This window comes from Lepus europaeus, chromosome 2 (genome assembly GCF_033115175.1).
Source record: "Lepus europaeus isolate LE1 chromosome 2, mLepTim1.pri, whole genome shotgun sequence".
Lineage (NCBI taxonomy): Eukaryota > Metazoa > Chordata > Mammalia > Lagomorpha > Leporidae > Lepus > Lepus europaeus.
Genome location: NC_084828.1, coordinates 79,824,429 through 79,843,608, shown reverse-complemented (window position 1 = coordinate 79,843,608; position 19,180 = coordinate 79,824,429). Strand labels below are relative to the sequence as shown.

Sequence of the window (19,180 nt, the reverse complement as noted above, 5' to 3'; positions counted from 1 at the left end):
CCCTCCCAGATGGAATGTGTCATGTCTTTAGTATGGGAGAGAAGCTCCTGGAAAACTCCTGTCCTGAGAGTTTTCATCCCTGTCTGGTGCAGCCTCTGTGTGGGGCTCTGTGGGTTGGGAAGAATGGGACATGGGGACAGACCTGGGGGAAGGGGGTGGGGCCGAAATCTGGCATCAGTGTAGACTTGGTCTTTTTTTTTTTTAATTTAAAGATTTATTTATTTATTTGAAAGGCAGAGTTACAGAGAGGCAGAGGCAGAGGTAGAGAGAGGTCTTCCATCTGCTGGTTCACTCCCCCATAAGACCACAATGGCCATAGCTGTGTTGATCTGAAGCCAGAAGCCAGGCACTTCTTCCAGGTCTCCCTTATGGGTGCGGGTGCAGGGACCCAAGAAATTGGGCCATCTTCCACTGCTTTCCCAGGCCATAGCAGAGAGCTGGATAGGAAGTAGAGCAGCTGGGACTCGAACTGGTGCCCATATGGGATGCCGACACTGCAGGCGGCAGCTTTACCCACTACGCCACAGTGCTGGCCCCAACTTGGGTCTTTTCTAAACTCCTTCATTAGCATCAGAGCCCTTGAAAGTCTTGATGTTTCCCTGCAATTAAGGTCCCCCTCCCCAATTTTGCTCCCAGTCTTGTGTCTTGTGTCTTGTGCCACAGGAAGTGATGTGTGCTGCATATCTCTCTCTCTCTCTCTCTCTCTCTCTCTCTCTCTCTCTCTCTCCTTTCTCCTCTCTCTCCTCTCTCTCTCCTCTCTTTCCTCTCTCCCTCTCTCTCTCCTCTCTCTCTCCTCCCTTTCTCTCCTCTCTTTCTCTCCTCTATCTCTCTTCTCCTCTCTTCTCTCTCCTCTCTCTCTCTCCGCTCTCCTCTCTTTCCTCTCTCTCCTCTCTTTCCTCTCTCCTCTCTTTCCTCTCTCTCCTCTCTCTCTCCTCCCTTTCTCTCTCTCTCTCTCTCCTCTCTTCTCCTCTCTCCTCTCTCTCTCCTTTCTCCTCTCTCTCCTCTCTTTCCTCTCTTTCCTCTCTCTCCTCTCTCTCTCCTCTCTCTCCAAGAGCCGTCTGTAACAAGCAACAAGCAGCACCTCTTCTGCAGTACCCATTTCTCAGCTTTCCTTTCTTGGCCAAAGCAGGGGGCAGAGAGCGAGCCCGTAACGTGCACCTGCACTCATTGTATGAACGTCTGTGACCCTGCACGTGTGCAGGCCCGTGGTTGCAGCGAGCCTCTGCGGGCTTTTTCCACTTCCTTAGCTGGTCTTGAGAAGACACAAAGCACTTGCCTCTAAGAGAGCAATAAACATCTTAGCCAACACCAGAAATGTTTCTAAAAAGACCAATATATCTTTCAGAGCAAACAGCTTTCCTAAGAGAACACATTAGACAGCCAGTGAAAGTGGTTCCATCACAAGAGGCCCCCAGCATGACTGCAGACACTGCAAGTGGCTCTGTCATCATCCCAGGCTTGTTCCCAGGGCGAGGTCCAGGCTTGGGTTGTTGGGGATGGACGGCTTCCAGCAGTGCATCCTGGGCTGGTGGGCAGAGGACGCAGGACTGGGGGAGGGGAGAGAGTGAATAGGTAAATCTGTGTCTACGGACACGAGTACTTGCTCACACACACACAGAACACAGGTCACAGCCTCAGGCCTGCAGGACACACACGCGCACACACACACACACAGGCTGACCTCTGTCTCAAAACATACGTTTGATGGGAAACAGTGCGCGCCTCTGGGCAGCTTCCTAGATCTGCTTACTCTTGAGATGTGTGTTTATGACTTGGGCGCAGCACAGGAAATGTTCACTTGCAGACTGAAACTGGGCCCTAAAATGTTTTTAGTTCTCAAGCGGATAGGTGTAGGTGGGGCTTTCTCTACAGGTGGGCCTGTGCAGGCCCATGCTCATGACTGTGGGTGAGGGAGAGAGCCAGGAGCCCCGGGGGTGTCTAGGCCCTTCCTCCTAGGACAGAGCTAACTCAAGCACGTTCTTTTCCCTGCCATTCGGGAAGACCTGGGTAACGCTGAGCTTCTCTGTCCCCAGATAAGCCAGACCCCCCCGCCGGCACGCCATGCGCCTCTGACATCCGCAGCTCCTCTCTGACGCTGTCCTGGTACGGCTCCTCCTACGACGGGGGCAGCGCCGTGCAGTCCTACAGCGTGGAGATCTGGGACTCAGTGGACAAGATGTGGACGGAGCTGGCCACGTGCCGCAGCACCTCGTTCAACGTGCGCGACCTGCTGCCCGACCGCGAGTATAAATTCCGTGTGCGCGCAATCAACGTGTATGGCACCAGTGAGCCGAGCCAGGAGTCGGAGCTCACGACGGTGGGCGAGAAGCCCGAGGGTAGGCTGCCTGTGCTGCTTCTCGGGCTGTGCATGAACCTGCGCGACTGCCCTGTGTGTATAGCAACTGTGCAGGGAGGGCTACAGAGGCACTGAGAAAACCTAGGTCACCTTGTGATGCTGATCCTGTGGTGAAACACTGAACCAGCAATTTGTGTGCACCACCACCAGGGGGTGATGTTGTGTGACTCAGGAGCAACGTCCTCGAAGGCAGGCAGGCAGGCAGGTAGACTTCAAGTTCCTGTGTTCCTGCACTTATAGGATGGGGTCTCCAAAAAGTTCATGGAAAATGCATGTTATTAAAAACTATGCACAAATTTCAATTTTTTTTGCAACAAAATAAACTTACCCCTCTAATTCCATTTTCCATGAATTTTTTTGGAAGTACTCTCATCTTTGAGTGTCTATTTGGTGTCATATACCTAGGACAGAAAGATAAGGCCAGAAGATTGAAATCCAGCAGGACAGACCTGTACATGACTAACCACAATGAGATGGGTGCATCCTGCCATGGTGGTATAAACAGGGGCCACGGGACAAGGCAGAAAGCATGGAGAACTTTGCCATGGAGACTGGAGGGCTTCCTGGCAGAGGTGGCATTTAAGCTGAGTCTTGGGAAAAGGGACTGGGATTCTGGGAGGCAGGGGAGATAAGGAAAGGTAGTCCATGCAGAGGGGTCCGCAGCAGCAAAGACGGGGAGTCATGGAAATGCCCGGCTTTGTGGGGAGCTTGTGTGTGCGGCCAGGTGGTGTGGAGTGTGAGGGAGAACAGGAGGAAGTGAGACGAAACAGGCAGCATGGGTGCAACTGCGGAGATCTTCCAAGGCCTTCCAGGGAGAGGACGGACAGGATTCCGTCTGTTCCGAGGGAAAGAGCAGGGCTGTGTTGCGCTTCTCCGGGCATAGCTGTGAGAAGCTGTGAGAAGCGCAGACTCCCCGCGCCCGACCCCCAGGGGTCCTCTGAGCCTTTAACCAGACTCCCGCCCGGGGGCATTCGTGCACAGGTGAAGTCAGAGGGCGTGCAGCAGGGATAAGGCTGGAGTCGCCTAGTCCAGGCAGGCCGCTGTGGCCACAGCCCCGCGGGCAGCAGGCAGGAGGTGGAATTGATCGTTCTCAGTGGGCTTTGGGGCAGAGAGTTGAGACGGAAGCGGGAAATGTACAGCTGACTCCTGGTTCCCGGCTTGGGTTCCTGAGTGCCAGTGCAGAAGCCTGGGAAAGGTTGATCTTTGTGACTTCACGGCCAGCATGCACTGGGCGCTCAGTCTGTGCTGACGGGATGCTGACCACTTCGCTTGCCTGCTTGTTCTTGCCCGCATTTTGCACATAAGGGGCATGAGGTTTAGGGGGGAAGCTACTTGCCCAAGGTCATAGAGCTTGAACTCAAAGCCCCCTGGTCCAAAGCCTGTGCCCCCCACCAGTTAGATTGAGGGGAAGGTCAGGCTACCTCCCAGGCCCCCACCTTGAGTGCACTGGGGGTTAGGCAGCGGGAGCCTGGGAGGAGGTGGGAGCTGTGGCTGCAGGCCCATTGAGTTGAGGGGTCCAGGGGATGTCTGAGGCGGGGGCCCATCAGATGCTTGGGTCCGGAGCGCCAAAGAAAGGCTTCCCTTGTGCCACAGACCTGGGAGTCTTTGTTTTGTAACTGGCGGTTGAGGCCGTGAGCACCGATGAGCTCTCCAAGAGGGCCGCAGAGAAGGCCAACTCCTGGGCCGTCATGAGGGAGCTTGCAGGACCAGAAGGCAGGACTGGGAGGGAGAGAACCACGAGGAAGCTGGACTCGCTTGCGGGGACAGGATGAAGAGCCATGGCTGGCAGCTCAGGGACCTGCGTCACCTGTGAGGAGAAGGTGAAAGACACGAGCACTCGCAAGGGGCTTTGGGTCCGGGCTGGTGGTGGTTGGTGGTCAGAGCAACCTCCACGGGTTGCTCTGCGGAAGGAAGGAGTGGATGGAGAAGCCAGGAGGATGGAACTTGGTTTCAGGATGTGCGGTGGGAAGAGCAAGAAGAGGGTGGGGGTGGGGAAGCAGGCTGGGGGCTCCGGGGTTAAGGAGAGGGGAGGGCTAACGGGGCGGAGCAGAGTGGCGGTGGGAGACTCGGTGTCTGAGAGGAGACCACCCGCAGGTGCTGTGAGTATGGGGCCCAGCCCCGCCACACACGGGCACACACTTGAGGTGAAGAAGTTAGGCATGGAACAGGTGTTAGAACTTGTCCTCCAAGTTCAAGGAGGGCTGCAGACAAATTCGGAGAACTACTGGAGAACACTGCAACTTTGCAGTCTCGTCTGAGCAGCTGTGTGCTGGGCAGACTTCACCCACTAAACCCTGGGAACGCACAGAGCAGGCACTGGGCCCCTGGGAAGCATAGCTGGGCCCCAGCTCCTGGGCTGGGCTGGGGCTTCTAGACGCTCTCATGGGCTCCCACCCACCAGCCCCTCACCAAAGTCTGCTGGGGATACTGAGGGACAATGATGCTGCCCCCACATACATACATGATGTCTCTCTGAAATGAGCAGAGTGGGGGCAGGGAGGTTGAATGGGGTGTCAGGAGGGTCAGCCAAGCTCCAGCCTGTGTGTTTGGGGACTTCCCTCGGGACAGTGACAGGACAGCGAGACAGTGCTGCGATGAGCAGGTGGCCCTGGCCTGGAGAGGGGACCCTTCCAGGTACGTGCCAGGTGTAACCCGGGAGGACCTACGGAGTCCCTGATTCACTCCTGGTGCACGGGGAGGAGGCACTGGGCCCTCTGCGACAACATCCCCTCCCCTACCACACCTCTCAAAGGAGCAGATAAGGACAATGTTGAAATCCTTGAGATCCGAAGAGGGGTCCAGGCTACCCAGGGCTCCCAGAGAGGAAGTGGCTCCCTCACCCCCAACCCAGCTGCAAGGTCCAAGGTGGGCGGCAAGGGAGGGAGGAAACAGTGGTTGGCCAAGCCTAGGCCTGAGGGCAGAGGACTTGCAGGCAGAGTCTGGGGGCTGCTCAGCTGTGTCTCCCGATTCCTCAGGAGCCTGGGCCGGGGGCCAGCGGGGGGCTGGGGGGCTGAGCAGAAGGTCATGTGGATCCTTTCTTTGAAGGTGGGGTATGAAGGTCTTCTAGAAAGGGCAGCTCTAGTCAACCCTCATGCTACAAAGCCCAGCTGATGGTGCCCAGCTCCGCCACCATCTCCCAGCACCATTTGGGCCTCCCCCGCTCCTGCTCTTTCAATGCCATACCTGTTTGCAAGCCAGGCTCAATTGCTGTCAGTCACCCCCATGTGTCCTGCTCAGGCACTCCTGTGGGCACGGCAGATTCAATGGAGGACAAAGTGGGGTTCCCCCTCTAGCTCCAGGGGCTTCCCTAGCTGTGCCAGGGCCACCCCTGACTCCAGGGTCCCTGACCTGAGCACTCCCCTCCCAGACTGCCCAGACCCAGGTGAACAGAGCCACCACCTGGACAAGACCTGCCCCTCCACCCCCCACCCTAACCCAGCTCTGACCCTAAAATGCAGTCCACCAGGCTTCTAATCCTCACTGGTTCTGGTCTGTGTAGGTTGTTGGCAAACAGCCCCCACTGAGGCTCCTGCAACCCACGGAGCAGTGGAGGTGGAAAACTCGCTGGGCCTGGCCCCCAAAGCCATCTCTGGGGTTGGGGCGCCCTCTAGTGCCCACTGGGCATGTGACCATCCTTGGCCCCAGAAGGGTACAGCTCTGTGCCAGAGAGCCCCTCTCCCAAACGCCACTCCAGGGTGGTGAGCCACAAGAATACAGGAACTTCTCAGGTGCATCTTCCAAGCAAGCCTTCCATGTAGCTCTGGATCGCATATCCCACTCTGAATAGAGGCTTTCAAGTGTCCACTGAAGGCCCTTCTGCAAGTTTGGCTCCCTCCTCAGTGGGAACAGGGGAGCCAAGGCCTCGCCTCTCCCCTGAGTCCAGCCCCTTAGGCTGCGGAGCTCAGCTCAGTGAGCTGTGGTCTCTCCTCCTCCTCCCTCAGCTGCCCTGCCGGTTGTCCTGCTCCATCAGGCAGGATGGGGCAGGACACTAGGAAACAGCCAAGGGGTCTCCATCAGGGTTTCCCACAGAAGAGAGGTTGCTGTGCAGCTGTGGGCTAGACAGAGGTGTCTGCCTCCCCTGGTAGCCCTGGTGCATCAGGAGAGCCTTGTGTGCCTCTGCTGCCCCAGGAGACAGAGGCAAGGGGCAGGTGTTGGCGAGGGAGACCAGAAGCCCGGCTCTGTGGTTCTCACTGGATGATATTGGGAAGGGGAGAGGCAGTTCTAAAACAGGTGGCCCCTCAGGCTCATTAGGAAAACCCCCTGGTGCCGGTCACTGGAAGGCCCTTCACCCCCAGGCTCCCAGCTCTGCTGCTCCTCCAGGAGCCGGCACAGAATGTCCTGCAGACACCGTGCCAAGAAAGCCTGCCTGCCTTCTCAGTCACCCTGCTGCTCAGGGCACTCCAGTCCCCTTGCACAGGCACTTAGACCACCTGCTGCTGCCTTCACAAGTATGCATTAGCGGGGAGCTGGATGGGAAGTGGAGTAGTGGGGACTCCAGCAGCCCCCCCCCCAACCTTCAGTACCCTCCACACCCACTCCAGCTCATAGCAGTCTTCTGCCAGCATTCTGGAGCAGGGACCCAAGCCCCAGCAAGGGCTGGGCGGGTAATACCTGTGTGTAGCCAGGGCACGTTCTCCCCGGTGGCAGCCAGAGCAATGAGGAGAGGCAGTGGCCCCATCCTAGGTTCTAGCTAAGTGTTCAGGGCTCGGCACCCAGAAGGGCGGAGTGGCTGGGTTCTCCCTGCACACTGACAGTTAAGGGCATACAGCACACTGCACCCCAGCTGTCCTCATCATCTATGCACTGGACAACGTCACTCCCAGCTCTCAACTCAGTAGATGAGGAAGGTTGATGAGGCCGGCCCGGGTCCCAGCAGCATCCATGGCACCCACACCAACCCTCCACCAGCTGGCTCCGACAGTCTTCGTCCAGCTCGCCTGCTTGTCTGGGCACACGGTTCCAACAGCACCTTCCTGCCAGCCCACACCTGCACAACTTGCTGCCACATAGCCCCTCCCTGCCAGGCAGTGCCTGGCCATGCCTCTGCCCCCGCCCACTTGTGGTCCCCACAGGAAGTGCCCTTCCTGTCCTCTGTAGAGCTCTGCTGGGGCTTCAGCAAATCCCACCCTTCCCCTCGATGTCTTATTCACACTCAGCACACACACACACACTGTTCACATATTGTCACACACTGTCACACATGCACACACTAACACAATCACACATACATATATTCACACCTTCACACAAACACATTCACATGCTGTCCTACACATTAGTACTCTGTCACATACACTGTCACACATGTACACACACACAACCTCACACACTATCACACTCACACACACTGTTACACATATACAAACACACAGTCCCACACGCTCATACTCTCACACACACACATTCTCACACTGGGTCACACGCACATACACTCACCTGCATACACACCCTCTCATACATATGCACGCTCACACACTTCCATCTCACAAGCTGTTCCCCCCCATGGTCTCTCATCTGTCCCTGGCCCCCAGGAGGCTGCCCCAGGTCCCAGACAGCGAGGGGCACAGAGCACATTGCAGAGCTTGGCGTCCAGAGCCAGTCAGGACCCTGGACACCCCCCAGGTGCAGCTCCCTCCTCTTACAGATGAGGAGACCGAGGCCCAGGAAGGAAAAGGCACTAAGTCGTGGTCACCAAACCAGAGCACCTGCTGCAGGGGACGGATGTGCAGCAAGGCCAAGGAAAGCTGGAGCTTGGGGCAGACGTGCCTGCGGAGTCCCTGCCTGTCCCCTGTACCCTCCTGACACATGCGTGTGGACAGCAGCTAGCACGGGCTGCTTGGTCCCTCCCCACCTGCCTCGTGAACATCTGTTGCTTCTGCTTGTAGGACATCAGTCACGCCCTTGTGCTACTGCGAATCCCCCAAGACACTGCTCTCGGGCGGCTTCTGAGAATGCCCGCTCTGATTTCACAATCGCCCCCTTTGTGTCTCCTTATTCCACGGTGGATCCCTGGGCTCAGTCTGTGCCATGACGGTCTGGGCTTGACTAGGCACACATTGTAAGTGATGCTTCAAGTGTGCTTTTGCCTCTTCAACCAAACTGTCAGCTTCAAGAAAGACAGAGCGTGTGCTTACGCTAACTGGCAAGACGCAGTACACAAGGGCCTGCATGGAGATGTTCAGCAAGAGGATCGTGGATTTGATGCTGGAAGCAACTGGCCATTGCTGAGTCTGGAGTCAGGGTTGTGGGGAGTTGCTGGAGTTGCTGGAGTTGTGGAGTTGCCGGAGTCAGGGTTGTGGGGAGGCTCTGAGAGGCCAGAGGGGGAACGTGGGAAAGGGTGCATTGAGGGAAATGGGGCCGGACAGCAGGGGTGCTGAGAGCAAAGCTGAATCTTCTGCTCCAGGCTGCACCAGCTAGGGTGGCTGTCTGGCACTCTGGCCTGGGTGGGCTTGTGCCTGGCAAGGCCCCAGCATGGCTTCTGCTCCAGTCTTCAGTACTGATCTGTGTGTCCTCTCTGTCCCAGAGCCCAAGGATGAAGTGGAGGAGGTGTCGGATGACGGTGAGTGCCGGGCCGGCTCTCCAGGGTGGTGACGGGGGTGCTAAGGAAGGGGACCTGGCAGCTCACGCTCACGCTGCCCCCTGCCCTGCAGACGAGAAGGAGCCCGAGGTTGACTACCGGACAGTGACCGTCAACACCGAGCAGAAAGTGTCTGACTTCTACGACATCGAAGAGAGGCTAGGATCGTAAGTGGAGTGGGACGCTGCCTTCGCCCCAGGGTGAGGGTGGCACAGGGCCCAGGTTAAACTCAGGGCCTCGAGCTCCCTTCTCTTCCTTGGCTCTGCCTCCTCCCCAGGCCGAGATTCCTACAGAACCAGGAGGGATTGGCCCACGAGAGTGTCACTCACCCCTGGCTCTGCCCTGGCCCATGTCTTTCAAAGCCTTGGGCCAAGTCCTTCGTTTCTGAGCCTCCACTCACAGCACAGGACTGAAGTGAGGGCGCAGGGTCTGGATTGGATTGTGTGTAGGATCCCTTTGGTTTGAGCCTGACCAGTCCTCACTGTCCAGCAATGCTAGTTAATGCTTCTTTAAGCTGCACAGTGGGAGCAGGTGTTGTGGCGTGGTGGGTTCAGCTGCCACTTGCAACTCCATCATCCCATATGGGACTGCCGGTTGGAGTCCCAGCTGCTCTGCTTCCAATCCAGCTTCCTGTTAATGCACCTGAGAAGGCAGTGAAAGGTGGCTCAAGTACCCCCGTGGGAGATCCTGATGGAGTTCCAGGCTCCTGGCTTTGGCTTGGCCCAGCCCCAACCATTGTGACCATTTTCTGTATCCCTGAAGAAGTGTAAGGAGTGGAAGAAAAAGGAATGTGGCTTGGGATTTACTTCAGTATTTTCTAGGAAATATGAGAGCACTTCACAAAGTCCGTGGAAAATGAAATGTAATCTTTTCAATGTTCTAGAACCATTTTTTCTTTATTTGGGAAGCAGAGATACCGACAGACAGAGCTCCCATCTGCTGGTTCACTCCCCAAATGCTCTCAATGATCAAGACCAGAGCTAAGAACCAATGATCCAGTCCAGGTCTCCTGCAAGGGGAACAGGGACCCAGCCACTTGAGTTATCACTGCTGCCTCCCAGGGTCTGCAGTAGCAGGAAGCTGGAGCCAGGAACCAGAGCTGGCATTGAACCTGGGCCCTCCAAGGTGCCAATTTGGTCATCTTAGGCCAAATGCTCACTCCCAGGAAGTTTACTTTTCTGCAGAGGAAGTTTTGAAATCCACGCATACTCACAGCTCTATGGAAGTGGGGTGCTCACAGGGCCCCTGTACTCCCATCACCTGCACTGGGTAACAGAGTCCTCCCCGGGCTCCAGCCAGGGCCCAGTGCTAGAGAGTAGAGTAGAAAGAAGGGAACTGCTCAGCCATTTTCTGTTTAGGAGGAACAACCTCAACCCAACACCATGTCCCTCTGTAGGAAAGGTCAGAGGTCGAATGTCAGCATCACAAAGGTGCTTTAGGGGTGGACGTTAGGCTCAGCAGTTAAGACACTGTTTGGGATGCCCACAGCCCATACCTGCGCCTGGTTCAAGTCCTGGCCCTGCTTCCCAGCCAACTTCCTGCCAGTGCACAGCCTGGGAGGGAGCAGATGATGGCTCAAGTACATGGGCCCTTGCCACCCCTTGCCAACCCAGATGGAGTTCCAGGCTGCTGACTTCTGCCTGGCCCAGCCCCAGCTTTCTGAAAACATTTGAGGCATGAACCAGTAGATGGAAGATTCTCTCTCTCTGCCTTTCAAACTAAATGAAAATAAATAAATAAAAAAGAATGTACTTCCTTGCTCCAGAGCAGAGCCTGCAGGCTTTTCCTGTGAAGGGCCAAGTTGGTTCTGTAGGCTCCGAGGGCATGCACCGTGTCACAACTGTGCCGTTCTGCTGGCACAGCGCAGGACCCGCCAGCGATGACACAGAAGCCAACAGGCATGGCTGCATCCCAATGAAACTTCCCAGACAAAAAGAGGGGGCCCCCTGCTTGTCCCACAGACGCTGATTTGCCAACCCCCAGTTCAGTGGAAAGCTTAACTCAATGTGGCCTCTCTCTCCTGCCCCTTTCCTTTGCAGTGGGAAATTTGGACAGGTCTTCCGACTCGTAGAGAAGAAAACTGGAAAAATCTGGGCAGGGAAGTTCTTCAAGGCATACTCGGCCAAAGAGAAGGAGAACATCCGGCAGGAGATCGGCATCATGAACTGCCTCCACCACCCCAAGCTGGTGCAGTGCGTGGACGCCTTCGAGGAAAAAGCCAACATCGTCATGGTCCTCGAAATGTGAGTGGCCCTGCGGGCACATCCCCACCTTCCTGCCCCCTGCCCCCTGGCCACCCCTGCCCCAAGAGGAAAGCACGTGCTCACAGGCCACGGGGCGGGGCTGAGCGTGGGGATCCAGAAGGTCTGTGCGTGGCGCTGGCCTTGACCCACAATCACCAGCCTGGCTCAGTGGCTCCTGGACGAGCCCTGCCCCCTTCTCAGCCTCATCCCCCTCAGAGGCCAAAGCCCTCCCAAGCTCCCTGGCTTCAGTCAAGGCCATGCTGAGCTGCAGGTGGTTTTGAGTGGAAGGGAAGAGGTAGAGTGACTTTCTGACTTCCCCGTGACCCAGGAGTGCGAGCCGGGGATCTGGACCCAGGGAGTGCAGCCCTTGCTCCCGGCCTCCCACTCTGCCTCTCCGTGTCCAGTCCAGCTGTTTGTTCTCTGCTGCCTTCCCACTCCCCAAGAGCGGCTCCTTCTCTCCTGGCGTGGACACAGTGCAGGGGATGGACCAGGTGGCCTCCAGCCAGGGCTTCCCCGGGATTCCTCGTAAACTTTACCTCCCAGTCCTCCACCTCCCTCACCTCTGAGCTGCTGGTGTGCACTCGCACAGGTAGCACATGCCCCACACACGTGTATACCACCGCCACACACATACATATACCACACACACCCACACATACTACACACATGTACCACACCCACACACATCCCCACACACCCCACATCACACTCAACCACCCACACACAATACCCCCACACACAAAAAACCACCCACACACAAAAACCCACCCACACACACATACCACCCCCACACACACATACCACCACACCCACACATACCACACATGTACCACCCCACACACATATATACCACCCCACACACATACATATACCACACACACCCACACATACCACACACATGTACCACCCCACACACATACCCCCACACACACCCACACACACCACACACATGTACCACCCCACACACACACATATACCACACACACACATATACCACACACACACATATATACCACCCCCACACACATACATATACCACACACACCCCACACATACCACACACATATACCACACACACACATATACTACCCCTGCACACATACATATACCACACACACCCACACATACCACACACATGTACCACCCCACACACATATATACCACCCCACACACATACATATACCACACACACCCACACATACCACACACATGTACCACCCCACACACATATATACCACCCCCACACACATACATATACCACACACACCCACACATACCACACATATATACCACCCCACACACATATACCACACACACCTACACACACCACACACATATACCACCCCACACACATATATACCACCCCACACACATACATATACCACACACACCCACACATACCACACACATGTACCACCCCAAACACATACATATACCACACACACCCACACACACCACACACATATACCACCCCACACACATACCCCACACACACACCCAGCACACACCACACACATATACCACACATACACATATACCACACACACACCCAGCACACATACATACATGTATACCACCCCCACACACATACATGTACCACACACACCCACACATACCACACACATATACCACCCCACACATACACCTAGCACACACCACACACATATACCACACACACCCAACACACATATACCACACACACACACACACCCCACACATATACCCCACACACACCCCACACACATATACCACCCCCCACATATACCACACACACACATATATACCCCACACACACATATACCCCACATACACCCCACACACATATATACTATCCCCTCACACCACACATATATACCACACACACCACAAACACCAATCACACCCCTCACACCATACACACCACACACACACACAGCCCACACACATATACCTCACACACACAACACACACATATACCACCCACACACATCACATATATACCTCACACACACAACACACACATATACCACCCACACACATCACATATATATAACACACACACCCAGCACACACCACACACATATACCACCCCCCACATATATATCACACATACACAGCACACACCACACATATACCACACCAAGCACACACCACATATACCCTACATCCCCACCACCACACATACATACCACACATACATATACCCCCACACACAGCACACATACCACACTCCCACACAACACACATACCCTACTTCCCCTCCACACACCACACACACATTACATACCACATACCACACATATATACTACACACAGCACACACATATACCACACCCCCCGCATACACACCACAAACATCACATACCACAGACATACCACACCCCACACACATCATACATACCATATACCACACACACATACCACACACACCCCTCACACACATATACCACATACACATATACCTCATACACATATACCACACATATACCACACTCACATAACACACACACCTCAGACATACCACACACACACCACGCCTCACATACACACACAGAGACACCACACACACCCTACACACCACAGACATAGCACACACACACCCTACACCTCACGTACACACCCCACACCACATGCACGCGCGCACACACACATACACATACACACAAACGTCCAAAGCCAAGCACTCTCCATGGTGTCTGCATTTTTTTTAGTTTCCTTTTTTTTTTAAGATTTTATTTATTTATTTGAGAGGTAGAGTTACAGACAGTGAGAGGGAGAGACAGAAAGAGAGGTCTTCCATCTGCTGATTCACTCCCCAATTGGCCATGACAGCCAGCGCTGCACTGATCCAAAGCCAGGATCCAGGAGCTTCCTCTGGGTCTACCACATGGGTGCAGGGGCCCAAGGACTTGGGCCATCTTCTATTGCTATCCCAGCCCACAGCAGAGAGTTGGATTGGAAGTGGAGCAGCCGGGACTCGAACCGGCGCCCATATAGGATGCCAGCACAGCAGGCAGAGGATTAACTCACTGTGCCACTGCGCCGGCCTCCTAGTTTCCTTTCTTGACTTAATATGTTGAATACATGGAACAATCACATCAGAAAGCATAAGAAAAAATACAGTGAGAAGTCTCATGACCAGCCCTGTCCCTCACTCACCCTGTCCTAACCCCTCTCCCCTACGGGTGAACCTTTTCACTGGTTTGGTCCGTAGCCTTCCAGAGTTTCCTTGTGGAAACACAGGCAGGTGTGATTCCATATGTTCTTGGTTTTCCACAACTCAATGCCAGAGGTAACTGTCCTTCTTCACCAAACCACTGAGCCAGAAGGCCCCTTGTCCGTGCTGCCGAGGTCCGCGGTCCCCCTGCCTCCTGGGAATGCCGAAGCGTGTGTGCTCCGCAGTGTACAGGAGCCGTCTTACTGGATCATCCAAACAAGCACAAATGTAGCCTTGTGTGGGCCTCTTTCCCTCGTGCCTGTGTAGATTGGTGGGGGCATAATGGGCCACGTGGCAAGTTGTTTGCAGCATGTGGGGGTGCTGTGGAGTTGCCTTCTGTGTCCTTGCCCTGCCTTCGGGGACTCTGGAGAGACCCTGCCGGCGTCTCAGCATCCTTGTGTGGAGACACAGAGCGCAGCGAAACAGCCCAAGCCCCAGGTGTGAGTGCAGGATTAGCCTTTCTCTCGCTGTGCCCCGTGGCCACTCCGGTGTGTCTCCACAGGTCTGCTCCTCTCAAGAGGCATTCGTGGTTGAGAGTGCAGACTCCAGTCAGACAGCCCTGCCCCTCACTTGCTGTTTAACCTTGAATTGCTACTCAGCTGTGCCAACCCTTAGCCTGACTATCTATAAAAGAGGACATCAAAACCTGCCTCGAGAATGCCATGGGGGATTGGAAGGAACAGGGCGTGGAAGGCACAGTGCTCTGTCATTGCCAGTAGCATAACGTGCTTGACTTTTTCTGGAGCCCGCTCGTTTTTCCGCCTCTGACCACGCTGTGAGCCTCTCTAGCCAGCGGCGTGGTGCTGTGGAACAAGTGCTCCCCAGCGTTCCACATGAACGGCCTCAGAGTCTGCCACCGTGTTGCTGCGGTGGGCTGGTGATTCACTCAGCCCAGCAAAAAGCAGCACCGGACCGGAATCATCCACATCACAGCTCCCTTTTTGGCTACAAAATTCTACAGTGCTGTGCAACCACGAGAGACTCGGAGGAAACCCTGAGTTTTCTCCTGTCTCTCTGTCTACTTGCAGCCCCAAGTTCAAACTTTCGTCCCCGCTTTCGGGAAATAGCTATGCCGTGTCCGTGGCCTGTTTTCATTCCGCCCCCCCCCCCCGCCCCGCCCCGATCGCCTGTGGCCTGCAGCTTTCACCTTTGTTCTCGAACAGGTTGCCACGTCCAGGCAGCGTGGGCATGTGAGGACATGTGGCAGAATGTCTTATCTTTAGAACTCAAACCTTGAGCGAGTTCGTGAGAGGGCGCGGGGAGGGGCAGGAGGCGGCCGGGCCCGGGGAAAGCTGGGCAGCCGCAGCAGTGGGCAGAATACCATACTTAGCTTGGAATTGGGAGCTGGCACGCTGGATGGAAAAAGTAGGGAGGAAACGTAAGAAGGCTTCGCTGGTCTGGCTTTCATCCCTCCGCCTCTGGCCTCCCCCCATAGACAGGAGCAAGCCTCACACGCACGGATGCCAGAAGGCTCCCCTACACTGGGCTGAGGAACTTGCCCCTTGAGAAGAGCTCAACCCGAGGAAGGGAGCAACCCCGACCCCCACGCAGCCTCCCTCCCAGCTTCTGCATTCCAACCCAGGGCCTCCTTGTACAGGGGAGGCTGGGTTCTCAGCAGAGCGATGGCTCTCCTCCTGGTTGGATGGAGAAACTGAGGTTAATCATAGGACAATGCCTGGGGATAGAGAAAAGGGAGAACCCGTTCCAGGGTCCCCAGATGTGCTGAGAATTAGGAAGGAAGGTGTGTCTGCAGCCTTCTTGAATTCCGATTACTGGACAAGCTCCTGTCACACAGCAGCCTTGCTCAGAGGTAGGGGCTCCTCCAGACCCTGGCCTGGAGCTGGAGCTGGTCATTTTGGAAGTGCTTGGGACCCCGAGCACTAAGGAAGGTGCGGCGTTGAAGCTGAGCCATCCGAGGCTGGCCCTCACCTATGTGCTTCCACCCAGATGGCTGCCATGAGCTAGGAGTTGAGGGTCTGGGGGTGGAGTTCCTGGGGAGCACCATTCCTGCTGGCTGCCAGTGAGGCCTGGCCAAGGTCTAGAGTTCAGGGATTGACCTGACCCGTTGGAATTAGGTGGGCTTGGTGGCAGTGGGTATTGGCTCATGTGTTCAGCATTTGTTTATTGAGCCCACACTTCCTCTGGCACTATCCCATCTCTAGGGGCAGTGGCTTCTCCCTGCCAGACCAATACTCTCCACCCACAATCTTGAACAATTTGAAGAGAAACCGACTTTCTTCCATCCAAGAAAGTGCACCATGGGAGCAGGTTTCAAACTATACTGAATGCCTTTGGATAGGATTGAGCCTATGTGAACTGATGTTGAGTAAGCCACCTGCAGAAGTGCAGTAGGAATGATCCCGGCGGCTCGGGGTCCTGCCAGGCCTCCCAGGGGCACTGAAAGTCCTGGCTGCATACTCTTCCAGACTGCCTGAAACTTGAAAATGCACACCTGCGGCCGCGTTGTCTGTGCTGCGTGTTGCCAGATGCTAATAAGGGTCCAACGACAAGGCAGACCTTTTCCAGACACGTCCACAAACGTGACACTCAGACCCAGGGCCCACAGGAGACAGAGGGTGCAGAGCAGGGGCGTGACCACCCAGACAGGGCAAAACCCCTTCCCAGCGGGGCGTAGGGAGAGGCTTCTCGGAGCCGTAGTTGAGTAAGCCAGGATTTCCCAACCATGTCTGATCGTAAGAGTGACCTGGGGTGCTTCTTAAAAATACCTGGCCTAGGCCGGCGCCGTGGCTCAACAGGTTAATCCTCCGCCTTGCGGCGCCGGCACACCGGGTTCTAGTCCCGGTCGGGGCACCGAACCTGTCCCGGTTGCCCCTCTTCCAGGCCAGCTCTCTGCTGTGGCCAGGGAGTGCAGTGGAGGATGGCCCAAGTGCCTGGGCCCTGCACCCCATGGGAGACCAGGAGAAGCACCTGGCTCCTGCCATCGGAACAGCGCAGTGCGCTGGCCGCAGCGCGCTACCGCAGCGGCCATTGGAGGGTGAACCAACGGCAAAAGGAAGACCTTTCTCTCTGTCTCTCTCTCACTGTCCACTCTGGCTGTTAAAAATAAAAAATTAAAAAATAAAAAAAATACCTGGCCTCAGATCCCTATCCCTCCCAAGATTTTCTCAGTCAGAAGGGAGAGGATCTTGGGGCTCTGTATTTTCAACAGGAGCCCCTGAGTGATTCTTTGAAATACCATGTTGATTGTGGACATTGAGCACTTAGTGTGTGCCAGGCACACCCCTAAGCACGTCTGCAGTAACTCAGGCTGTGAGGGGACACGGTTTTTATCTGCACTGTACAGCTGGGTAGACGAGGCACTGAGCTGTTAAGTCCTGACTGAGGGCTAAGACTGGAGACTGGAGTTTGACTTGGAGCTTGCTGGAGAGCAGTAGAAAATGAAGGCTTCAGGCCAAAGGCGCCACCTGCTGACCGTGCAGGGACCTTCTCCAGTTGCTTCTAAAGTCTCCGCTCCAGCTCCCCCCAGTGGCCGCTGGCTCAGCCCTTCCAGGAGTGCCTTCTGTGATGGCCGCAGAGAGGCTGGGCTGTGCTGGGCCCCCAGTGCTTCCTTGCCCGTCTCTCTCACAGGGTCAGTAACAAGACCCACCTGCGCACCACAGGATGTAAAACTGTGATTAGCACGTGCAGAGCCCTCCTGTGCATGGTATTTCCCAAAGGTTCCCACATCCCTAACAACTCGGAGAGGTGGGGACAGATTAAGGGGCTCAAAAAGGCTAAGTCACTTGCCTGAGGTCACACAGCTCATTAATTCAGAGACAGGCCTCAAACTCCAGTCCTGTCTGAATGCTGACTCCGCTTAGGAGAGGGGTAACTTTGTGAGAGAGGCCCCGGATGAAGCCCACCCCGCTTTGTGCAGTTGGTAAACTACTGGCCCTCATGGAAGTGGCCTTTCTGATCTCTGGGTAGCCTATGAGTTGACAGGGAGACACTGTCAACTTTCTGGGCAGTGAGCAAGGAAGGTGGTCAGAGGGCTGGGGCAGGGGAACAGAGGGGACTAATACAATGGAGCCCTGAAGGGCCGGATGCTGGCTGGCTGAGGCCTGGGGCAGAAGCAGAGTTGACTGGCCACGGTTTATAGTCTAGCCAGGGGGCACGTGTTTGGTGCAGTGGCTAAGACACTGCTTGAGGAGCCCACACCTCACATCAGAGTGCCTGGGTTCGAGTCCTGGCTCAGCTTCAGATTCCAGCTTCCTGATTCCAGCAGCAGGTGATGGCTCAAGTAGTTGGGTCCTTGCCACCCACGTGAGAGATCCGGATTGAGTTCAAGACTCCCGGATTCAGCCTGGCCCAGCCCTGGCTATTGTAGGCATTTGGGAAGTAAACCAGCAGATGGAAGATACCTCTCTCTCTCCCCCGTTTCCCTCTCCCCTATCTCTCTTTTCCTTTCAAATAAATCAAAAATAAATACATAATTAATTATTAATTAAATAAAATCTATCCAGATAGAAAGAATGATACTTACAGCCTGAGCAAGGTGGGGGACCAGTGAGAGGAGCAGGCTATGGCTGCAGGGAGTAGCCTGGTACCGTAGCCCTAGCCAGAGTCAGCAGATCCATCACATTTGTAGGTATAATGGGTTACAGCTGACTAATTTTAGAACACTGGCCGACACTCTTTTTTTATTGAAGATGTTTTTCCATTCCCAGCTGTGCAAGATAAATGATTATGGGAACTGTATTTTAAACCTCAGTTCTCCATGACTAAAGGACATAGCTTGGGTACAGGAATGTTCCCTTATGCATCTTTCGTCATTTGAGGGGTAGACACTGCCCAGTGGTCACCCTTTT

At 55.3% G+C, this 19,180-nt stretch overlaps 1 protein-coding gene across 4 annotated transcripts in view; it reads left to right on the top strand.

Annotated features, from left to right (window-relative positions):
* MYLK (myosin light chain kinase) overlaps positions 1–19,180 on the top strand; it is a 263,559-nt gene that overhangs the window by 218,447 nt on the left and 25,932 nt on the right. For all 4 annotated transcript variants that reach the window (XM_062208961.1, XM_062208970.1, XM_062208954.1 and 1 more), the window contains 4 exons: positions 2,034–2,336; positions 8,880–8,915; positions 9,007–9,100; positions 10,973–11,176. In XM_062208961.1, coding sequence (XP_062064945.1) covers positions 2,034–2,336; positions 8,880–8,915; positions 9,007–9,100; positions 10,973–11,176 — 637 coding nt within the window. The remainder of the gene's footprint in view (positions 1–2,033; positions 2,337–8,879; positions 8,916–9,006; positions 9,101–10,972; positions 11,177–19,180) is intronic.